The sequence below is a fragment of the Camelus dromedarius genome, chromosome 5 (genome assembly GCF_036321535.1).
Source record: "Camelus dromedarius isolate mCamDro1 chromosome 5, mCamDro1.pat, whole genome shotgun sequence".
Classification (NCBI taxonomy): domain Eukaryota; kingdom Metazoa; phylum Chordata; class Mammalia; order Artiodactyla; family Camelidae; genus Camelus; species Camelus dromedarius.
Window position 1 is genome coordinate 62,096,187 of NC_087440.1, and position 23,524 is coordinate 62,119,710.

A 23,524-nucleotide genomic window follows, 5' to 3' on the forward strand; every position below is an offset into this window, starting at 1 on the left:
GCTTAAGAAGTGCACAAAGAATTAACTAAAATTCTTATTTCCAAATCCTGGCTTCTTTCAATATAGAATGATTTGAAAGTACTATCTCATGGCAAAAACAGATGGCAACAAATTAAGGTGGTTTTCTCATAATATAAAAAAAAGTTAATTATTTATAAAAATCCACCAACATAGTATTTAGTTCTTTTGGATGGTTAATTCATTTCTCTAACAAACAATTTATTCAGCAAAATGACTTCCTTACCAATATAACTCATTTTGTTTATTTTCAGTTTGAGAATTTAACAAGTTGTTTTTCTTTTTCCATGTGATCAGCAATGAGTATTCTCTTCATTTCAGGTAAGTCCTGAAAAATAATTGCCTAATTTCACAGAATTTAATAAGTATTAGCAATAATAGCATATTAAGTCTGAGTCTCCATGTATAAGACAACAACTTCACTTCTTTCAGATTATTTCAGACTACTCCACAAGAGTCCATTCTTGAAGTTAGCATCTATAAAATTGAAGAAGGCACAATTTGTCTGCTATTGTCACAGATTCACTTCTTTTCTGGAAAAGCCTCTCTTCCAGGTTTGGGTCCCTTAGCCTTGCAAACCAGGTATGGTAGTGTCCTACCACAGGCTACTGTGAATATACAGTTTAATTACAACTTTTAAAGACTGAGTTTTTTAAGACTCAAAGTGGTAAAATTTTTCCTATAGTGACAGGTGACTGGAGAAATATTTTGGAACAGGGTAAATCCAAAGAATTATAAAATGGCAGCATTTATAGAGATCTTAAATATAATAACTTGTTCAACTCCGGTTTGCTCATAGGCCCTCAAATTAGAGACTGCTACCTATTCCAGCTTCTCATCAGGCCAACATTACTCTTCAAACAATCCACAACTTTTATTAAGGTTCTGCCTGGGTAGGGATTGAGAGGGTTCCACAAAATCCTTAATTTTTTTCCCTACCAATTCTGGAAGAAATGTATTCTTGCTTAGTCTCCTTAGGGAGGCACGGCTACCCATGCACATAGTTTTAGACCTCATCTTATTCATCTTTGAATCTCAGGTACAAATATTTTCAGATGTGAATTTATTTCAGGTTTTGGTCTCTGCAGTATTATTTAGTACAGAATATAAGCAGTAGGAAGAGAATCTTCCTCTTATTCAGAAAAAAATGGAAATAATTTCTAGATTCTTTTGGTTAAATAATATGCCTCAGGTCACTTTTAATAAACATTGAGCTAGTGAATTACTACTGTGTTCCAGGTACTCTTTTGGGTTTTGGGGATTAATTAGAGAAAATTTGACACATATTAAAGCTCTTGTTTTTTCCAGACTGTGTGGGATCTCACTCTTTGAATTAAAAAATATTTTGAAACAACCTAGTATTTATAATCTGCCAAACGGATTTCACTTGTTAAAAATCAGTAGCAATTTCTATGTAAATAGTAGGATTAGCGAATTTTGTTTCAGTTGAATGTTAATAGTCAAGCTTTGAAAACCAATTGTAAAAGTACAAGAAAATTTAGAAAAATTACTGATGATCCTACCTTCTAGAGATAACTAATTTTGATGCATTTTTCATACCTATGTATGATTGTACAACTCCTGTATCTTATTTTTCCACTTAATTAATATCAAGAACATTTTCCTGTATCAAAAATCTTAGAAACAATTTTTAGGGCTACATAATAATTCATAACTATAATTTAAATAATAATTTTCTTATTGTCAGATATTAAAACCATTTCCCTTTTATCATTGTTATCATAAATAATATACCGGCATGCTCTATTATTTCCTAAGGATAAATCCCACAAAGAGTAATGCTAAATGAAGGGTATGATCATATTTAAGGTAAAGAAAAAATATTGTCACACAGCCCTCCAGAAGGATTGTACTGATTTACATTCCCACTATTAGGGTTTACCTGTTTTGTTGCAACATTATTGGCACTGAAGAGTATCATTTGATCATAAATTTGCTAATTTGATAATTTTAATGGGCTACGTCTTTAATGAAATGTGAGCCACAATCATCAAAAAGAACATTAAAAAGAAAATCAATACAAATAAGGAAAAATATAAAAACTCCAAGAACGGTCAGTATATGATAACATTCTAGGACTACAAAGGTTCATTTCATATAAAATCAAAATGCAAATACTGTGTCTTTTGGGGGAAAGCTCAGGATGCCATTTAAAGTATGAAACATATGAAACATCAGTTCACTAGGTGAAAAGTTAGAGCAGAAAAAAACATGAAAATACTGATAAAATTGCTACTGTGGTTTCAGAAGCTGTATTGAAGATAAATGTGGTAGTTAGATTGCAAGATCTGTTTGTAGTAATTGTGCATAGAGATAGTACCTAGTTACTATACAAAAGAACCCCTCCCTTCTGAAAAACTAATTTTAGTGTCTGTGTGTAAGAACAAGCATGATTGTTTTTTTGCAGTCTGGCTTTGCTTGAGGTATGTGTGTGCCGGCTGTCTGAATCCAAGAGATCTGAAGAGTTTGTGTTTCACACAATTCTCTGCTTTCAGTTGTAGTTGGGATCCTGTCTCTAAATCACATCATATCATTAGTTCTACAAAGAACTGGTATTGCTCTCCAGCTCACTAATTCCCTCCACCACTCCTTTTTTTAACACACAAAAGACAAAAATTTCCAAGAATAAAATCAAGAAATCTGTTCTCACAATTTAAGGTAAATTCAATAAAAACATTTTGGTTTGATCTTTGTCTTCCTAATTTTTTTTAAAGTTTTCCTAGTTCAAATTTCTTCGCTAACTTCTTTCATAGAAAAAGAGATGGACCTGTGATTAAAACCAGTACTATTTAACCAATGAGATTAACAAATTAATAGCTAATGTGTGTTTAAAAAGTGGAAATTACATACACAACTAGATAGAAGAAACTTATATGTCCATTGATTGACTTCATAGGATTCTGTCAACATTATTTTTTGGTCAGATAACTTTTGTGTCTCTCAGATAAAAATTTTTCTCCAGCACTGTCTCAAACAACTTTGATATGGACAATACATTAGCCTCCTTCAAAGGATAGTTTCCCTCCTCCCATAGCCCCAGGAAAAAGATCATGGCACATAAAGCTCTTAAATGTATCCTGTCTACCTAAAGAGACTATTTGTTGTTCTATCTTTCCCCTCATAGTGCCATTAATCTTCTGCACAAAACTTGTAGTTGCTCCAGCACACACTTCTCTCATCTTTGCCCATGCTACAACCCATGCAAAGAATGCCTTTCCTCCCCTTTGCTGGCAAACTTCGGCGCCTGGCTAGGGTATGTCACCTCTTCCAGGAAGCCCTCAGGAACATACTTTCCCCTGTCTGGATGTGCTCCTTCTTTGTGTTTCTATAGCACTTCTCTCGAATTATTTTTACCTCTTTATTGGACTCCCAAGTTCGTAAGGAAGGACTATTACATTTGTCTTTCTACTCTCACACAGCAGGTATTTGTTAATGTTCTTATAATGAATGTCTCCAGCTTCCCTACATGATGCGAATTTGTTATTGTCTTACTTCAAGAGCACATTTATAGGTGACTGGTTCTATCTCCGATTACCTGGAGCCAGATCGTACTTCCAGACCTACTCTCATGTTCCTCTTAAACATAAAATGAACTGCGCCCCTTTTCATTTACCTTCTGAGGGTTTATGCCTCTGGTATAACTTCATCATAGCTAAAAAAAATTATCTCAGTTGAGTTCAGTCATAATATAACTCAATCATAAACACGATCGTGTGTGTTTAAGCTGCAGATGAGAGAATCACGAGGGACACGAGAATGGGTTATTTTATAGTGTGTCAACATGTGGGCTTTAACTAATTTACAGATTTCCCTGTTAAGAACCCAAAGCGGCGGGTAAAGCACTTGAAACGGAAAATAAGGAAAGCAGTAGAGAGAACAGGGAGGTGAAACTACGAAGCTTTGCATGGCAGGACAAGCAGGGGGAATGGAAAGCGAGGTACATAAAGTTTGTAAACACTGGGACGACGAGCTGCAACCACTCTCCGGCCTCCCATTCTGCAGGCCGCCTGGCGAGCGACGCGGAAAAACAGCCGGCCTCCCCGGACGCTCTCCCGGGCTCTTGCTGTCCCCCTACCCCCGTCAGGCTGATTTTAACCAACGCTCACACCCACCGAGACGCTGAGCGCGCAAAATAAATTTCCAGGAGGCCGACCGCTCATCCTAGAAATTTCTCTGTCATTTCTTTTTGTTCCCGCCCGGAGGTAGCCGCCCTCACGCCAAGGCCACGCCAACGCCCACGGCTCCGCAGGAAGAAAAAAAGCCGGCTCTGGCCCTATTCCCTCGATGGAACCGACTCAGAATGAACTGTCCCGCCCCCGAGAGCTAGGTTAGCTGGGACACTGGGCACTACACAGCAATTCAGACTTCAAGAACTGACCGAACTACCTAGACGGCTACCCTCTCCGGGTTATCTTTCAGCGCCTCCCGCCCGCACCACGCCCCAGCCCTTCCTGCCCCACCCAACTTGGGCGTCCGCGCTGCTCATTGGCCTTGTTTCCTGCCAATCCACCGGACGTCGACGAACCCCGTCTTAGGAAAGGCAAAAGCGCGCACACCTGGCCGGGGGCGCGAGCCTAACGCCCCCAAGCTGCGGGCCGCGGGGTACACTAGGGAGGGGCTTTATTTGCATAACGGCCGCCCCTCGCGTCCTTGCGCAGGCCGGGGTCCCGCCCCTCACCCAGCTAGAAATCTGTTGGGCGGTAGGCGGGTCATTCCGACCCAGGGAAGCCTGTGGCGGGCGGTCCCGGGAGCGGATTGGTTCTGGGAGTTTTCAGAAGGCGGCAGGAAGGCAACTATAAGAGCCGGGAGCTGAGAGAGGGGAGCGGGAGACGCTGGTTGCGCTCGCGGTGTTGGGTGTGAGGCGACCGTTAGTTGAGGCCGCGGATTTTCTGTCCCAGGTGTTCTCGTCTAACGTCGCTTGCCTGTCTTTCGGTCAGGATGTCTGCCCGCGGCCCGGCTATCGGCATCGACCTGGGCACCACCTACTCGTGCGTGGGGGTCTTCCAACATGGCAAGGTGGAGATCATCGCCAACGACCAGGGCAACCGCACCACCCCCAGCTACGTGGCCTTCACCGACACCGAGCGCCTCATCGGCGACGCTGCCAAGAACCAGGTGGCCATGAACCCCACCAACACCATCTTCGACGCCAAGAGGCTGATCGGACGGAAGTTCGAAGACGCCACAGTGCAGTCGGACATGAAACACTGGCCATTCCGCGTGGTGAGCGAGGGAGGGAAGCCCAAAGTGCAGGTGGAGTACAAGGGAGAGATCAAGACCTTCTTCCCCGAGGAGATCTCCTCCATGGTCCTCACTAAGATGAAGGACATCGCCGAAGCGTACCTGGGGGGCAAGGTGCAGAGCGCGGTCATCACGGTCCCGGCCTATTTCAATGACTCGCAGCGCCAGGCCACCAAGGACGCGGGCACCATCACGGGCCTCAATGTGCTGCGCATCATCAATGAGCCCACAGCGGCGGCCATCGCCTACGGCCTCGACAAGAAGGGCTGCGCCGGCGGCGAGAAGAACGTGCTCATCTTCGACCTGGGCGGCGGCACCTTCGACGTGTCCATCCTGACCATCGAGGACGGCATCTTCGAGGTGAAGTCCACAGCCGGCGACACTCACCTGGGCGGAGAGGACTTCGATAACCGCATGGTGAGCCACCTGGCGGAGGAGTTCAAGCGCAAGCACAAGAAGGACATAGCACCCAACAAACGCGCGGTGCGCCGACTCCGCACCGCCTGCGAGCGCGCCAAACGCACCCTGAGCTCTTCCACGCAGGCCAGCATCGAGATCGACTCACTTTACGAGGGCGTGGACTTCTACACGTCCATCACCCGCGCCCGGTTTGAGGAGCTCAACGCTGACCTGTTCCGCGGGACCCTCGAGCCGGTGGAGAAGGCGCTGCGCGATGCCAAGTTGGACAAGGGCCAGATTCAAGAGATCGTGCTGGTCGGCGGCTCCACTCGCATCCCCAAGATCCAGAAGCTGCTGCAGGATTTCTTCAACGGCAAGGAGCTGAACAAGAGCATCAACCCCGACGAGGCGGTGGCCTATGGAGCCGCAGTGCAGGCTGCCATCCTCATCGGGGACAAGTCCGAGAACGTTCAGGACCTGCTGCTACTCGACGTGACCCCGTTGTCGCTGGGCATCGAGACGGCTGGCGGCGTCATGACTCCACTCATCAAAAGGAATACCACGATCCCCACCAAGCAGACGCAGACCTTCACTACCTACTCAGACAACCAGAGCAGCGTGCTGGTGCAAGTGTACGAGGGCGAACGGGCCATGACTAAGGACAATAACCTGCTGGGCAAGTTCGACCTGACCGGGATTCCCCCGGCGCCCCGCGGGGTCCCCCAGATAGAGGTCACCTTCGACATCGACGCCAATGGCATCCTCAACGTCACCGCCGCCGACAAGAGCACCGGTAAAGAAAATAAGATCACCATCACCAACGACAAGGGTCGTCTGAGCAAGGACGACATTGACCGGATGGTGCAGGAGGCGGAGCGGTACAAGTCGGAAGATGAAGCCAATCGCGACCGGGTCGCGGCCAAAAACGCCGTGGAGTCCTATACCTACAACATCAAGCAGACGGTGGAAGACGAGAAACTGAGGGGCAAGATTAACGAGCAAGACAAAAACAAGATCCTCGACAAGTGTCAGGAGGTGATCAACTGGCTTGACCGAAACCAGATGGCGGAGAAAGATGAGTATGAACACAAGCAGAAAGAGCTCGAAAGGGTGTGCAACCCCATCATCAGCAAACTTTATCAAGGCGGCCCTGGCGGCGGCGGCGGTTCTGGAGCCTCCGGGGGACCGACCATCGAGGAAGTGGATTAAACTTGCACTCGAGTCAGCGTAAACCTCTTTTCCTTTGTATTTTCTTTTTCCTTTTGTTTTTGTTTCTTCTTTGAAATGTCCTTGTGCCAAGTAAGAGATCTATTGTTGGAAGGCTTTTTAGCCCGGTGTATGCATATGAAAGGAAAGGTGCAACAACTTAGTTTAATTAAAAAGGTTAGTTCTAAAGTTTGCTTTTTAAAAACATTATTTGAGGTTTCTCTTTAATGCATTTTGCGTGTTTGCTGACTTGAGCATTTTTGGTTAGCTTAGTTTGTGCATGGAGATTTGAGATGGGAAACCTGAAGCTTGCACACGTGTTCTGTGAAAGCTTGGTAACAGTATATAGAAGCTTGAATTGTTTATTTTTATGTACTACTTTCTGAGGAAAGTGAACACTAGTAACGTTAAGGATGGGCATATTTTTTGAAGCAAATGCATAAATACAAATTTTAAAGTAAAGTTGAAATTGATCTCAAAATTACTGTCTTTTGAGTTTTCAATTTTCCCTTCTTACTGTTTTACTCATGTTGATCTCTAAATAAATACGTTATTAGTATAAGGTGAAATTTATCTAACTCAGTTTTGTCTAATTCTCAGATAAGGTTCCTGCTTTGAATTACCAGCAACTTAAGGGGAGAAGATCTGGATAAACTTTCCCCTTATTTTAATACAGAAACCAGACTGTGGTCTGATAGTGTTCAAACTCCTAAGGCTTGGCTTCAGTTTTCAAGTGAAAATCCACCTGAAAAGTCCAGCAAAGTACATTCCAGGGTTAAGTATAAAATGATCTCTAAACTAACAAAACCTGGGGCAGGAATTGTTTTCTGATAAGAGCCTAACATACTAAGAAACAAGTTGCTTTCTGTTAACATACAGGTGCCTGAAACAAAAGCCAGCAGGCAAATATTAAAGCCACTTAATATTGAGTCCAAATTTAGTCAAACTTGTGTTAACTTTAATTTTCTAGTGAAACAGCTCTGATTTTAGGGCAAATTCCATAAGTATGTTTCCAGCAGTTTTAATTACTTGCAGGGCAGTGGGGAAATAATATAGATTCTTTTTTCTGATTGGAGAATCAATGCTTTTTCAATACCTGCCTTAAATCACTGGAATAGATTTCTGTTTTCAAAAGACAAACTACAAGATAGTCTTGTATTTTTGTTAATATACAACTTGTCCATTTTCCAGTATTTCCGATTTGAGATTGTTAAATATAGGTATATTGCAGCCTTTTGGGATCCACTGTCCTGGGCTTAAGCTTTAAAATCCGTGGGAGAAGAGGGTTCATGTTTATTTTTATATTTTAGTGGAATGACACATCTGCTTTGTTATGATTTATTCTCTTTAAGAAGAATGTGGGAGAAATTCAGTAAAGCTGATTGGAAAATGCATCGTTAACCTAATGTTTTCATCACACAGACATTTTAATATCTCCTTCCAAATGATATAGATTTACTTCATGTTGTTCATAACAGTGAATTATAGAAGTTAATATTTAATTTCATAGTGTACCTATCTATATCATGCAGAGAGATTAATTTTTGAAATAATATAAAAACTGGAGGAAAAAAGTAACCTAAAAATATTGGGCTTTGGCAACGACTCTCACACAAGAGCTGACTCTTATGTACACACAGAACTTTTTTTTTTTTAGCAAGTCTCATTTGGGTGGGAGAGGAAGATAAGAAGGCAGTTGTGAAGTTGCTTCAAAATAAACTTTTTTTTTTTTTAAAGTAATTGCTATTTACACTTAGAAAGCTGACGATAACTTGAGTTTTCCAGTGCTGATGCCACGTTGATGGAAAATTTTCAGCAAGGAGGCATTAAGGGTATCTCATTGACTGCAGATAGCATCACATAAATATTTGACAAACTACCATGTTACTAACAGAATCAGGTAATCAGGAACCTCAGAGTGACAGTTAACATGAGTTTTTACCAAGATACTTGTTCTGTTAACCTTTTATGAGTCCTTTATTTGTTGAAAGTGTTTATCCCTTGCTCTAACTTCAAAGTATAATGGAGTCTTTATATAAGTGCCTTTAGGTATTAGTATTACTCATTTTAGACCTATCTTTAGAAGAGATTAGTTTCTAGTATTGGAAAAGTATTGGAAAAATGATCCATGGCCTGGCCTCTGATAACTTGCTATAACACTAACATCAATCTATGTAGAGACTTCAGTTTCTTTTATTTTGAAAAGTAATTTGTAAAACTCCTGGCCTTCTTGAGTGTTTTTATTCTAGCTTCTCAAATTTGCCTAGATCTGAATATTGCTAAGATAAAGCCACCAAAGTAGCCTTTCACTGTTTCCAGGGATCAGTTGAAACTGGTAACTTGGTAACTCCTGGGTACTCCTTAGCAAATGTTAGATCAGTATAGTCAAATGACAATGGAAAAAGTACTTGATGTTAGGATGAGGCTAAATTACAGTTTAAAGATTAATTAGCATCATTTGAACTTAAAAGTAGTGTTATGCTAGGGACTAGTGGTCATGACTAAAGCTAATGCAATACATATAGGATGCTAAGGGATTGAAAAAGTACTTTTCTCAGAATTCTTACCTAAATGTCTGATTAACATAGTTGTCCTTGTTTTGAGGCATAAATTTAGACACCTGTCAAAATAAGACATACCAGGTTGTTTATAGTATTTGGGATATGTGAGATTTCAAAACAAGCTTATTCTAAATTTGAAATATATAATGGAAATTAATTAAAACTTGACTTGTACATTAGGAGATATTAGTGCTATTTACATCTTTAAACTTAACATGCCTAATAGGATCTTTATCATCTATTCAATATGACAGGGGGACTTAACAAGAATTTCTTTATCCTATGTGTAATCTTAGACATGAGTATAACCTGACTACCTAGATGAAATCAAAAGATCTCTTTTTATGAAGCTCAAATACTGGGCCACGATAAGGTATTCACCTATTTTCAATTGAATGTTGTTTATAAAAGTTGTATTATGAGACATGTTACCCTTGTTTTTGAACACTGGAATTAAATTGAAGTTTTAAAGAATCTCAAACCCATACATCACAATTGCTAAGGGAATATATATGTTTAGGTTAAGGAACAACAGGAATATTCAATTACTTCTGTTTATTTCATATATAAGTAGGTATGAGAAAACTGTTATGGAAGACTATCTTTAAGCATTAAAATTAGATACAGAATTCAAATCCTTGAAAAATTATGGATCTTTAGAAAAAAGAGCGCAGTATTTATTCTTGATATAGCTCTTGGAATGGAAATATTTTAGGGTGTATGTATTTCTGAAATGCAGTAGGCTGATACTGTTGTAATATCTTTCCCTTAGAACAAATGAAGTCATAGGCTCTTTTCCTCCACCCCTTTCAGTATAGATCAGGTTGTGAATTGAAGATTGGGGAAATAAGCAACAGAAAATGGAGATGATAATTCAAATACTGGCATAGCTGTTTCCTTACATGTCAGTATTTAAAGGTAGAATTATAACTTTGAAAACTAATCCATTATGACTTTTTCATAGTATAAGTATGCATTATATCCAGTTAATATTTGGGGCCTTAAATCTGACACCAGCAACTTAGTTCTATGACCTTAGACATTTCTCTGAATTAGGCACACACACACACAAATCTTTCCCTCACAGGACATTTGGAATTATTAAATATTTAGACAGCATCTTTATCCCTATTTAAAGCATGATGATTTTTTTAAAGGAAAATTATTTCCATTTTAGATTGTGAGTTTCTAATGTCATTAAAAAAACCTAGTTGGCGAAAAAAAATCTAAGAAATGATTGAATCACGTTTAAAATAATGATTTAGAGCTATGAAAACAATCATTTAGTCTCTCTTTGATAGTGTCTGGTAGTGAGACAAAAATAAAAGTTGGTTCCTTCAGAGGTATCAAAGATTTCCTTTAAATATTATGTCCCTCTAGCACATGTTTATGTAGGTCATTGTTTTGAGTCCTTAATTCTTTTATTTTTACCTTAGTATACTGTATATTAGACAGCCCAAAGTAAAACAAGGTAAGGTGTAAAAGATGTTTGGTTTTCTATTAAAATTTCTTCACTCACTGAGATAAAGGGAAGAGGCTGCCTGAACGTTTGGTGAATGGGTCCCATTCAGAGTCCTTGATAGCTCTCAGGTGCTTCTGGAGCTTCAGCTCAGTATTTCCCCAGGTTCCCACCCCATGTTATATACAGTGCTAGGTGAGAAGCTTTTGGTGACTGAGATATTTTGGTGACATCTTTTCAAGTGAGTCATCTTGATATAAGCCAGCCTTGAAGCCACAGCCTCAAAGCAGCACTGCCAGTATATAGGTGGGTTTCCTTGTATTTGAGCCAACTGGAACAGCTAGACAGTAGACTCAAGTGAGTGGAACATAAATCTAGGAGATTACAGTTTTATACCATGGTGACCAGATTATGTTTTATCAAGTAGTGAGACTGGGACGGTGGGGGTAGGCAGAAGCAGATCTATTGCTATATTTTAAAAGCTAAGTACACAATCATCAACTAATTACTGAGCAACCATTTAATGCTAATTAAGCCTTGGGGTAAAACAAAAGAATGTATTAGGCATTCCCAATCATGTAGTGTCATCTAGCATTGCTTACATCAATGTTGGAAGGGAAAAAAAAATACCAACCAGAATCTGCATATCAACTCAGCTGCAAGAAGAAATTACAAGACATGATTTGAAAAGTGTAAATGTAGAAATGTCAATTGACTACCCATAGACACAAATTTCTTTGAGCAAAGCTAATTCTGAGTACTTATTAATGGTGCTGCTTTACACACATTACTCCTTAAAAATTCACATAACCCCTCTTTGAATATCTTCAGAAGCGAGGTCGGTGTTGTCTAGCCCTAGGTTCCACATCTAAGTTATGCAACAGAACCAAGTTCTTAAAACCTTATTTCCACTCTTCCTCCCCTTCCGCCCCGCCACTCCCATCAACCTAGTCCCAACCTGGATTTGAACTTAATTTAGTGCTATTAAAGTTTGGAAGAAAGGGAATCCTCTCTATGGAACTGAATCTAGTTATTCTAATTAAAAACAAAAAAACAGTGAAGTGGTTTACTTCACGGTGGAAAGGAACGAAGAACTGAACCCTAAAGAAAGAAACCCCGGGCAGCTTTGCTGTGAGGCGCCAGTGAGCCGCCACAGCAAAGACTGTCAGAAGGGGCGGGAGCGACGCCGGGCCGGCCGCCAGCCCGCGGAGGAAGCAGGGCCCGCCCTCGGCCGCCGTTTCCCGCGCCCGCGGACGGTTGCCTCCGCGACGCTATGAGGCGGCTTGCGGAACACCACGTACCTTGTGCCCGAGTTTTGTTCGAGGAGGCGGCGGTTGGACGCGCGGGCGGCCCTCACCCGGATGTAAGTGCAGCCCGGGCCGCCTCCACCCGCGCGCGGTGGAAAAGCCGCCCTGCGGCGCCGGACCGGGCTCGGTGGTCCGCGCCCTCCATCCCCTCCCTAGGAGGGGCGCCGCCCTAGCCCCGGGCGAGCCGCACTCAGGGAGACGGGGCATAGTTGTCTACGGAAGCCAAACGATGGAGGTGTGTTCAGCAAACGGTCAGAACTGAATTCCGGCTCCCCGCGTAGATATCTAGATATACGAAACTACCCCCTCACCCCCTCTAATTGATTGATTGCAAAATAAATAGACCTCCTGCGGAGGAAGCCGCCCTGCGGTGGGAGGGGTACCCCGAAAGGAAAGGCTCCGGACTCGTAGCGCCCGCGTCTTGGAAGGGGTAAACTTGACTTCGCCCACGGCTCTGAAGGGCAGGGGCAGGGTTACCAGGCTCCTGTTAGGAGTATCTAACCCCTCTGAACAGTTGAGGCTGCCTTGAGCACCAGATTATTGTCTGAGTCCCAATAATCAGTAAATTGTTATGATGAGCTTTGAGGTAGTGCAGGCTGAGTGAAGATTCCTTCCTTCTCTTACTTTCTCCCCTACTTTCCTCCCTCCCTTCCTTTTTTTCTGTTGAAACATCACCTAAAAACAATAAAAAGATAAAATCCTAGGTTCAAGTTAAGAAAAGTTTAATATCCTACATCTTTACTGAATAGAGTTAAAGAGCAACTAGTGGGAAGTATTGTTAAAAGTTCACTGTGACTTGTGGATTGTAAATTGAACCTTTATTTTTGCTGTGATCATTTCATTTTACAGCATTTGGGATTACGGTTAGGGATGTGGTACTGGAGAGATGAAACCAGGAGTCTTGAATTCAGAAGGTAAATTTTAATAAGACTTTATTATCACTTTTATGAAAATTACATATGCTTGAGGTAAAAAAAAAATCAAGCAATACAGAGGAGTATAAAGAATAAAATCACTATCTGCTGAAATCCCACTGTCTAGAGATAACCATTTTGGTGACCAGCCTTCCATGTATCACTTTCTGATAACATTTGTCAACTGCTTCTCATGTACCAGACACCGTGTTAATCAGTTTGCCAACCCTTTGAAACTGCTGCATGTTAATCCACTTTTACAGGTAAAGAAACCGATGTCAAAGGGTTAAGTAGTTTGAGGAAAACTAAGTGACTTGACCAAATCACACAGCTCAAAGGTGACTAAGATGATTTAAACCTAGGTCTATTGGGCTCAGAGTCCATATTCTTAATGACTTTATAAAATTGCCTTTTTGAGTTACAGAAATGGAGTTTTACATTAATGGGACCATATTACATCTGCTGCCACAGACAGTAATTTTTACAAGGTAAATTTATTAGATAGAAAAACTAATTTTAATTCTCTATTGGGAGAATAATGACTCTATTAAAGAGTGTATCGCTAACCTAAGAATACTAACCGTTAACCAGCTATGCACCTATTATGTCTCAGACACTCGTATATTTTTCTGATTCTTAAAACAGCCATGGAAAGTGAGGGTTAATATCTCCATTTCATAGATGAAGAAACAAGGCTCAGGGAGTAATTGAACCAAAGTCATTCAGCCAGTAAGTAGCAGAAGGACATTTTGAACCAAGATTTATCTGATGCCAATATCTTTTCCGCTGTATACACTGTCTTCCTCTGCTAGACTGTAAGCCCTCAATGGCAGGAACTGTTTTAGTCATCTTCATATCTTGGAGCCACCCACAGAACTTCACAGAATAGGCATGTACCAAATGTTTATTGAACAACCAACTAGATTCAAGCACTGGGCCAAGTAGAAGGCTAATTGCAGGAGGATTAAAGATAGTTATCTGGGTAAGAAACAGTGAGAGTCAGAACTAAGTCCATGTGGGAGGACTAGAGAGAAGGATGCAGGACTAAGAAACACTTAGGTGATGAAACTGACAGTCTGTTCGGATAGAATTGATAGATATAGTGCCTGGATGTGAAGGGAGATTGAGAAGTGGGTGCTTGAATTGATTCCCTGATGTCTGGCTTGGGTGATTGGGTGGCTGGAATTGCCTTTTACCCACATACAGAATAAAAGGCAAAACTGGTGTTGTGTTTGAGGATGCTATGGTGTGCTCACATGGACACATCTCAGGCTGCTGGACAAATGGGATTGGAGCTCAGGAAGGGAATTGGCTATGCAGACGTAACTTATAGTTACATTATAAATATAATGAAATATTTACTGTCAACTAAACATAAATAAAGGCTAAGCCATTACATTAGAATCAAAATTGAAAGCTTATATTTCATAGAATACATATTTCAGTGTTTGAGTAATCTGTCATGTCCAAAGCAGTGGTTGCAATTTTTGTTCTCAGGTAGGTCACAGAAGATTCTGCGAGTAGCTCCTAAAACATCACATTCAGTGAGTGTGAGATAGTGAGAAAGACATCAAGATAGCTTTGGGGTTAGACAGCAAGATAATCACAGGAGTCAAAATACATGTTAAAGCACAAGAAAATGTAGGTATGAATTTCTAGTGCCAACTTTTCCTTTCCTCAGTCTTCATATATTTAAAGGCCATTTCAGTCCTCTCTTTTTATGATGAAAATCGGACCATACTTTTTGCTTACTGATCTTCTTTGTAAATGTAGTTCATTTGTAATATTTTTCAAGCTAATTTTCATCACTAATCTAATAACCACCTACCCAAGTGGCACTATTTCCTGTATGAGCCTACCAACAAATTCACAAATATCAGTTTCACACTGACTTTCTTTTTCAAAAACATTCATATTCATAAATCAGAGTTTCTTTGGGTTTGTTACCAAATTATTCTTTAAATTGGCTCGATTGATTTCCACTAATTTTGTAGAATATGCATGGGATGATATAATTTAAAAGGTAGATTGTATGACATAATGTTAAACAAAAAAAGACCAGATACAAAAATGTAAGTATTGTGTGATTCCATTTATAAGACAGTTTAAAATAATAGACATAAAGGAACTGTGATGATAGAGTTCAGAATAGTGGTTACATTTGGGGGACTATCAATTGGCAGTGATGGGGGGAGTTATAAGAGAACCTTCTGAGGTGTTGGAAATGGACTATATATTGATCTGGGTGGTGGTTACCTGGATATATACGTAGTAAAAAATTCATCAAGCTGTCCACTTAAGATTTATACACTTTACTACATATAAGCTATACCTCAATTTAAAAAGCAAAACAAAAACAAATGAGCCCAAACTCCAGACTGTGTAAAGTACACAAATTGGGGGTAGTTAGGAAAGATGAGGAAAGGAGTACCATGAAGAATAGATGAGGGGCCACCCTTCCATGGTGGAGCTGCTTTGTGTTTGAGCAACTCAGTGTGGCGAGGGTGAGTATCAGGATTACCTTGGGAGTCCAGCTAGTAAGGACGATGCTAAGGAAGAGGAAAGCAGACTTCTGTAGGTTTTAGGCCAGAGTTAGCGTTTGGATTTGTTGGAAAGGTAGGTACTGATTCCCTTTTAAAGTCAAAGCATGTCCCAACACACATTAAAATGTAGGTTTGAAGTCAGAGAGGACTTATGACCTGGAACATGCTCTTTTTTCAGAGACAATGCTGCAGACACTTATGTCATCCCAATTCATGGCAATGAGACAGGGCAGAGGCAGAGAAGGTGGAGAGGAGACAGTGGTCAGGATGGGAGCTGCAGAGGTGAAGGCCTGTTCAGTCACTGCTCTCATACCCGGTTCTGTTCAGTATCACATCACAAACCTTTACAGGCATACATGATGGGGTTGTATCTGTGCTCTACGGCATGGAGCATGGAAGGGCGAGATTAGAACTAGGGAGACGAGACAATTATGCAGCAGTCCGAAGGGGAGATGGAGACTTGCAGAAGAACAGAGAGTCAAAGAGTCATTCTAGAGGCAACTTGGAGATAAATCCAGTCTTGTGTACAGAGGGAATAGCTAGTGAGACTAGCTGTGAGACAGAGAGAGAAGGCAAGAATGTCTGGGTCACTGAGTGGGTGATGATATTGTCCATTGAGATAAAGGTGTAAGAGCCCGTATGTTTATGGAAGGGGTAAAGGTAACAAGTTTACTTTTTCAAATGTGCAGAGTTTGAGGTATAGTCATCCCTCAGTATCTGAAAGGGATGGTTCCAGGACCACCCCACAGATACCAAAATCCACAGATGCTCAAGTCCCTTCTATGAAATGACACAGTACAGTCAGCCGTCTGTATCTGCGGGTTACGCAACTGAGGATAGAGAGGGCAGACTGTCCCTGCCTGTGAAACCTCCAGGTCAAGAATTCAATAAGCAGGGGTTTGGCATTCATGAGAGTAGCTGGTGCTAAATTACAGTGGGAAGTGAAATGACAGTGGCCTAGAGAATACCTACTTTAAAAATTATGAAGTAAGTTTTTTCAATCATATTACTTTAGAAATCAGAAAATACCATTAAGCAAAAACAAATTAAAAAAGCTTTACAATCCCACACAGAACGAGTATAGCTGTTAACATGTAACATTTATTGTATAGTTCCAAATCTTCCTCTCTGTGTGTGTACACACACATACGTTTTTAACTTACTATATTCTGCATTTACATATCTATTTTTCTCATTACAAAGTTGCACACAATTACTGAAAAACAAGTACATACATAAATGTACAAACTAGGAGGTGAAGTTTTTGCCAAGTTCTACCCCCAGAAACCACCAATGCACCAATGTTAAGGGTTACCATTGAACCAACGTTCAACATACTGGTTATATTTATTTTACATCCTGTGACTGATAATTCCAATATCTGAAGTCACTGTAGGTCTGATTTTGTTGCCAGTTTTTTTTTCTAGCATTATTTAACATTAAAAAAATATATAAACATTTTAAACTTTTTATATTGGAAGATTTCAAAGAAAAGTAGGGAGAATGGGATAATGAACCCCAATGCACCCATGGCACAGCACCAACAATCATTAATTAAGGTTAACTTCATATCATCTATACCCTCTTCTACTCTACCCCTGATTATTTTGAAACAAATTCCAGATATTTCACCTGCAAATATTTCAGTATGTATGTCAAAAAAATAAGCTCTCTTAAAAACTAAATTCCTATTTACATGCCTAAAAATATAAATAGTAATTTCTTAACATTGTCACATATTCAGTTTGTATTCAGATGTCTCCTATTGTCTAATATATATATATATAATTGAAGTATAGTTGATTTACAATGTTGTGTTAGTTTCTGGTGTACAGCATAGTGATTCAATTATACATTTATATGTATTCTTTTTCATTATAAGTTATTATAAGATATTGAATATAGTTCCCTGTGCTATACAGTAGGACTTTCTGGTTATTGTCTAATATTTTTAAAGTTTGTTCCAATCAGGATCCGCATAATCTTCTCCTTACATTACAGTTTGCTACATCTCTGAATCAGTGTGCACCTCTTAAGGTTTTGATAGGTATCTTCACGTGATTCTCAGGAATAGCAGACAAGTGAAGAAAGAGGAGCTAGCCAAAGAGAAAGCATGATTAGAAGTGTTGGAGTTAAAACCCTGAGACACAAAGGGCTTCAAAGGTAAAATAAGAAAGGGAATTGGAGTGGGGAGTGGTCAGCAATGTCAGATGCTAAAGAGAGCTCAGGGTGGGGCAAATACTGAGAAGAATCCTTTGGATTTAACAAGAGATCACTGGGGTCCTAGGTGAGGAGCAGTTTCAGGAGGGCAGTGGAGTAGAAATCAGATAATAGTAGCTTGCAGAGAGAATCTGAGATAAAGAGGAGAAACAAGCAAAAATAGTATCTCTTATCAGTAAGTTTACCAGTGAGAAAGGAAAGAGGTAGTAGCCTTTAGGGGACCCAGTACTAAGGGAAGGGGGTTTTTGTCGCTGGTTTTGTCATAAAGGTAGGAAAATCCCAAGTCTGGGGAGCAAGAATAGAAGAGAAGGAATTGGGAATGGGATCAAGCGTGCGGATTAGCTTTTCCACTGAGTGTGGTGGGAAGGAAGTGATACAGACAGGAAAGCCTGGGAGTTTGAAGGTACAGGAAGATATATCTATGCTGCTCTTCTTACTGAAAATAAACCAGACCCTTCCAGGCTACCGTTGTAAGGAGAATCTTTTGGTAGCAGTGCTCCTGACCCTGACTCTTGCCCCTGAGACTGCTGCTCCCTTCAGGTCTCACTCATCAGTAACTGCCACCACAGCCACCTGGGATGGAACCGGGGCTGAGGAAAACTGTTCATCCAAGGGCCCTGACCCAGTACCCAAATGGGGTCATTATCTGAAGCCAGGGGAGGTGATATCCAAGACCTGAGGAGGAGAAAGAGTTGGGAAGGTGAATGGAGATTGGGTTGGGGAGGAGGAGTGTGTATTCCTGGCAGAAAGAACAGCATGTGCCGAGGCCCAGACATATCTGAGACTGCAAGGAGTTCAGTAGGCTGAGTACAGAGTTCCAGGCGCGTGTTAAAGAGATGAAGTAGAGGTTTTAAACCAGGGCAAGATCATGAGAGGTCTTGCATACCATGCTGAAGAATTTGAACTTTATTCAGAGGGCACAGGGGAGCCATCAAAAGGTTTTAAACAGGGAAGTAAATTGTGATGAGAACCACATCTTAGGAAAATGACTCTGGCTGCAGCTTGGAAAGTCTTGGAGGGAGACAAGACTGGAGGCAGGGATATCAGTGAAGAAGCAGTTGCGGAAATTCAGTTGACAGGTGATGGTAGCTAAAGTTAAGATGGTGACAATGGGAAGAGAGGGAAGCAGTCAAGTTCAAGATATATTAAGGAATTAAGTGATTAGTGGGTTGTGAGGGCTAAGGGTATGGAGGAATCAAGGATAGACACTGTTTTCTGGCTTGGGTGCCTGGTGGATGGTGGTACCCATTTGCTGAGATGGGGAAGTAGGAGTAGGGACTACAGATTAAAAGGGGAATTAGTTCACTTTTGGACATGCTGTGTTTGAAGTGTCTGTCGGATGCCCAAGCGGAGGTGTCCAATAGGCATATGGATCAATTCATAAGTCTGGAGAAAGATCTGAACCTTATATATAAATTTGTGAATTATCGGTATTAGTAGAGTAGATGGAATTACTCACAGGAAGTGTGAAGAATAATCAGATGCAACCTTGAGAAAGGCCCTCATGCAGGGAGCATGCCTGGGTGAAGGAGCTTCTGAAGGAGTCTAAGGAAGAGCAGCTGGAGTTGGGGGCTGGAGGGAATTAAGCGTGTCATGAATCCAGATAATCTGCTTTACAAAGTAACAGCTTGATCTCAGCGGTGTTCAAATTCTATCTTGTCAATTTAAGACCCTGGAAATCCCTTCTAGGGTTTTAATCTTCCTCCACATGAGGTAGACCACATTTTACATCCACTAGCCAACAGGAGTTTGCAGACATCTGTATACTCTCAAATTCAGATCAAGGGAAGATGATCCCTTTCCTCTTCCCCACCTTGCAGTTCCTGGCATCTTTCCTGGATGAATGACAATGGAAAACCTACCCTTGAGAGACCTAATTCCCTACTTACAGGCAGAATTTGACCTTTGCAGATTATACCCTGAGGGGGAATAACTGTATGAGGTTATAACAGCATACCCATCACCTCCATACAAAAAAATGACACACAGTAATGGGCAGAGAAGGCATGATAATTATTTCCTAATAGGCAGTTAGGGAAGAGACAGTGGAGAGTGGTTTGGAGGGAAATGTGGGTTCAAATCCTAGTTTGCCACCTACTAGGTGATTATCATTTGTCAAGTTACTTAGCCTTGTTAATTATCAGTTCCCTTATCTACAAAATGGAATAATAATGCCTTGTGAGGAGTAAATGAGGGTGTTGCATAATTCATCAGCATGCATGCCCATTTCTTCCTTGTTAAAGAGGGAATACCTTTATTCACAAGCCACATCTGGGTTGGCCCACATGACGTGCTTCTCTGTGATACAGTGTCCATAGTCCTGTCCCTTCATGTTTCAAGTGCCCCTGCTCCCAACTGGGGAGAGAACCAGCAGCCTCTGAGTCTTTGCCAAGGTCACTGACTCCCCTGAGGACATACAGTCGAGGAAACTACATGTTGAGAAGCCCCGAACTTCTCTTGTTTTTTATAGCCTAAGAAAAGACTCTAGTGACCACTGAAAACCTCTCACTTGTGTGGAAGCCAAGAGTGGTTCAACCCTCTGCATTTTAGTAATGACTTCCAGGAGAAAACATGACTGCGTTTTCTCATTTATTTCAGGGCAAAGGGAAATGACGTGATTGTGCTGTAATATTAGGAAAGTACATCAACACAGTGTGGTCTGTGATTCTAAATGGGTTGCCAAATTGAAGGGGAGACTATGGAGATTGGAGGAAGGTACAGAACTGGTTTGGGAGCCAATCAGAGGTGCAGTTCAAAGGACAATTTTCAGTTATTACTAGTGATGCTTCTTAAGTTATTCCAAATGTACTGTGGGCATAGGCTGCTTTTAGGGCTATGGCAGGGCACTCACTGGGAGAAGTCCATCTCACTATCTGAATTGGAGGATGACTTCAGTCAAGTGAAAAGCCACTCAGGCAGTGTGGGAAGGCATGTCCACAGGTCAGAAAATAAGGACTAGCGGTTTAGCAGTAAATGCCAGCCTGTTGGCTAAGGGCAGACACTTGCCTGCCACAAATTTCAATCACTGAGACATGGTCAGCCTTTCTGAGCGTTAGTTCTCCTTTAGTAAAACGACAGCCATGTACTAGATGATCTTTTAGATGTCCTCTATCTATGATCTTATGCTTATATAATTATAAGTTCATTTGACTTGGTTCATAGATCTAATCTATAAGATTCCAAATGTATCCTTTCAAATTTCTTATTTTAAGGCTCTCTCATCTCAAATCATCTCAGGCAACTAATAAGGCAGGAAACCTTGAATTATAGGGATGGGACTGAGACAAGGGTAGGAGGGCAGCAATTTCATTTGAAATTAACTGAAATTGGGTGTACCTTTCTTTCATCTTCCAGAGAAGAGAAACCCTGGGAAGGGCTGGTGACCTGAGACTTCTTTAGCCTGGTAGAAAAGTTAACAGTCAATGGCTTGTAAGTGGCCAAAACACTGTGATGATCCAAGGAAGCACTGAAAACAACTTCGTGTTCTTATTTGGGGGCTGTTATATTCAGGAAGGAGGTACTAATCTGCACATTAGACATCCAGCAAGCAGAATGGACTTCAAAGAGTCGTTAGAAAATGTCTGAATGTTTGAGGGATTTGAGCATTTTGTTAGAGGCTATTGAAATGGTCTGTCAATAACCACATACTGTTTCTTCCTATATATCTCTATCAACTTCTTTTTAGGTACACAGATAATAAGTCAGTACATTCTTGTTATTAAAAAAAAACTCGAATAACACAAAAGTATACAGATGTAGAAGATAGCTCTCTCCATCACTGTGCCACCTCTCTGCCTCCTCTGGTCCCCATCTCTCTTTGGAGGTTGCCACCATCCCCATTTGGTATCCTCTCATTTCTTTTTTCCCACCACCCCCTCAATATTTCAGTATACTCTCTCCCACTAAATACCCAATGCTTGGAGACCAGTGATAAGAAGAGCACAGGAAAGAATGAAAAGTTTAGAAATCACCCACTGACCAACGTGGTGCCAGTGGTCTGAAAGAAACAAAGAAAAATACAGAAAATTGTTCCCTTGAGGTGACATCATGTACATGCTTTTAGATTCTAACCTATTTCACAACCTGAATATTGCCAGGATGCTGGCAAAAACTCCTGAAAGAAGAAAGTACCAAATGGATTAACTTAATTATTTCCAAGGGGAAGTATTTCTCTAAAATAATGAGTTTGTGGGTAACCAACCTCAGAAAAAAATTTTAACCATTATTTATTGAAGTATAGTTAATTTGCAATGTTATGTTAGTTTCAGATGTATAGCAAAGTGATTCAGTTTTATATATATATATGTACATTTTTCAGATTCTTTTCCATCTTAGATTATTACAAGAGATTGAATATAGTTCCCTGTGCTATACAGTGGGTCTTTGTTGTTTATTTTATATATAGTAATGTAATATGTTAATCCCAAACTCCTAATTTATCCCTCCCCCCTACCCTGATTTCCCCTTTGGTTAACTATAAGTTTGTTTTCTATGTCTGTGAGTCTATTTCTGTTTTGTAAATACATTCGTTTGTATCATTTTTTTAGATTCCACATATTAGTGATATCATATGATACTTCTCTTTCTTTGTCTGACTTACTTCACTTAATATTACAATTTCTAGGTCCATCCATGTTGCTGTAGATGGCATTATTTCATTCTTCTTTATGGCTCAGTAATATTCCATTATATATACACCACATCTTCTTAATTCATTCATCTGTTGATGGACATTTAGGTTGTTTCCATGTCTTGACTATTGGAAATAGTGCTGTTGTGAACATTGGGGTGCATGTATCTTTTCCAAATAGAGTTTTCTTTTCATTTTGTTTATGGTTTCCTTTGCTGTGCCAAAGCTTTTAAGTTTAATTAAGTCCCATTTGTTTATTTTTGCTTTTGTTTACATTACTCCAGGAGATGGGTCGGAAAAAATATTGCTGCAATTTATGTCAGAGTCTTCTGCCTATATTTTCCTCTAGGAGTTTTATAGTATTTGGTCTTTTTTTTAAATTAATTAATGGATTGATTGATTTTTTACTGAGTTATAGTCAGTTTACAATGTTGTGTCAATTTCTGGTGTACAACACAATTTTTCAGTCATGCATGAATATATATATTCATTTTCATATTCTTTTTCACCATGAGCTACTACAAGATCTTGAATATATTCCCCTATGCTATACAGTATAAACTTGTTTATCTATTCTGTATATACCTGTTAGTATCTATAAATCTTGAACTCTATAGTATCTGGTCTTACAATTAGGTCTTTAATCCATTTTGAGTTTTTTTTTTAATATGGTGTTGAAATTGTTCTAATTTCATTCTTTTACCTGTAGCTGTCCAGTTTTCCCAGTACCATTTATTGAAGAGACTGTTTTTTCTCCATTGTATATTCTTGCCTCCTTTGTTGTAGATTGATTGATGATAAGTGTGTGGGATTTATTTCTGGGCTTTCTATCCTGTTCCATTGATCTGTGTGTATGTTTTTGTGTCAGTACCATACTGTTTTGATTACTATAGCTTTATAGTATTGTCTGAAGTCGTGGACTGATTTCTCCAGCTCTGTTCTTCTTTCTCAAGATTGTTTTGGTTATTCAGGGTCTTTTGTGTTTCCATACAAATTTAACAATTT

At 40.4% G+C, this 23,524-nt stretch overlaps 2 protein-coding genes and 1 non-coding gene across 12 annotated transcripts in view; 2 read left to right on the top strand and 1 right to left on the bottom strand.

Annotated features, from left to right (window-relative positions):
• Window positions 1–305: 305 nt before the first annotated feature.
• LOC116153759 (small nucleolar RNA SNORD2) lies at window positions 306–373 on the bottom strand. The gene has a single exon (XR_004137641.1). It is a non-coding gene; the product is annotated as a small nucleolar RNA SNORD2 (small nucleolar RNA).
• Window positions 374–4,757: 4,384 nt separating this feature from the next.
• Window positions 4,758–7,366, top strand: HSPA2 (heat shock protein family A (Hsp70) member 2). Its single transcript, XM_010976649.3, has one exon. It carries the CDS (start codon window positions 4,978–4,980, stop codon window positions 6,886–6,888), a length of 1,911 nt encoding a protein of 636 aa, XP_010974951.1. The 5' UTR covers window positions 4,758–4,977; the 3' UTR covers window positions 6,889–7,366.
• Window positions 7,367–12,140: 4,774 nt separating this feature from the next.
• The window catches only part of PPP1R36 (protein phosphatase 1 regulatory subunit 36), a 32,150-nt gene continuing 20,766 nt past the window's right edge, over window positions 12,141–23,524 (top strand). For 2 of the 10 annotated variants that reach the window (XM_064486022.1, XM_064486026.1), the window contains exons 1-3: window positions 12,285–12,447; window positions 13,062–13,126; window positions 13,545–13,614. In XM_064486022.1, the coding sequence (XP_064342092.1) occupies window positions 13,099–13,126; window positions 13,545–13,614 (98 nt within the window). In that variant the 5' untranslated portion in view covers window positions 12,285–12,447; window positions 13,062–13,098. The other 8 variants (XM_031453868.2, XM_031453869.2, XM_064486023.1 and 5 more) reach the window with 7 other exon arrangements.

Coding starts and splice junctions, on each gene's coding strand:
- HSPA2 (XM_010976649.3), top strand. CDS start 4,978: ATGTCTGCCCGCGGCCCGGCTATCGGCATCGACCTGGGCACCACCTAC.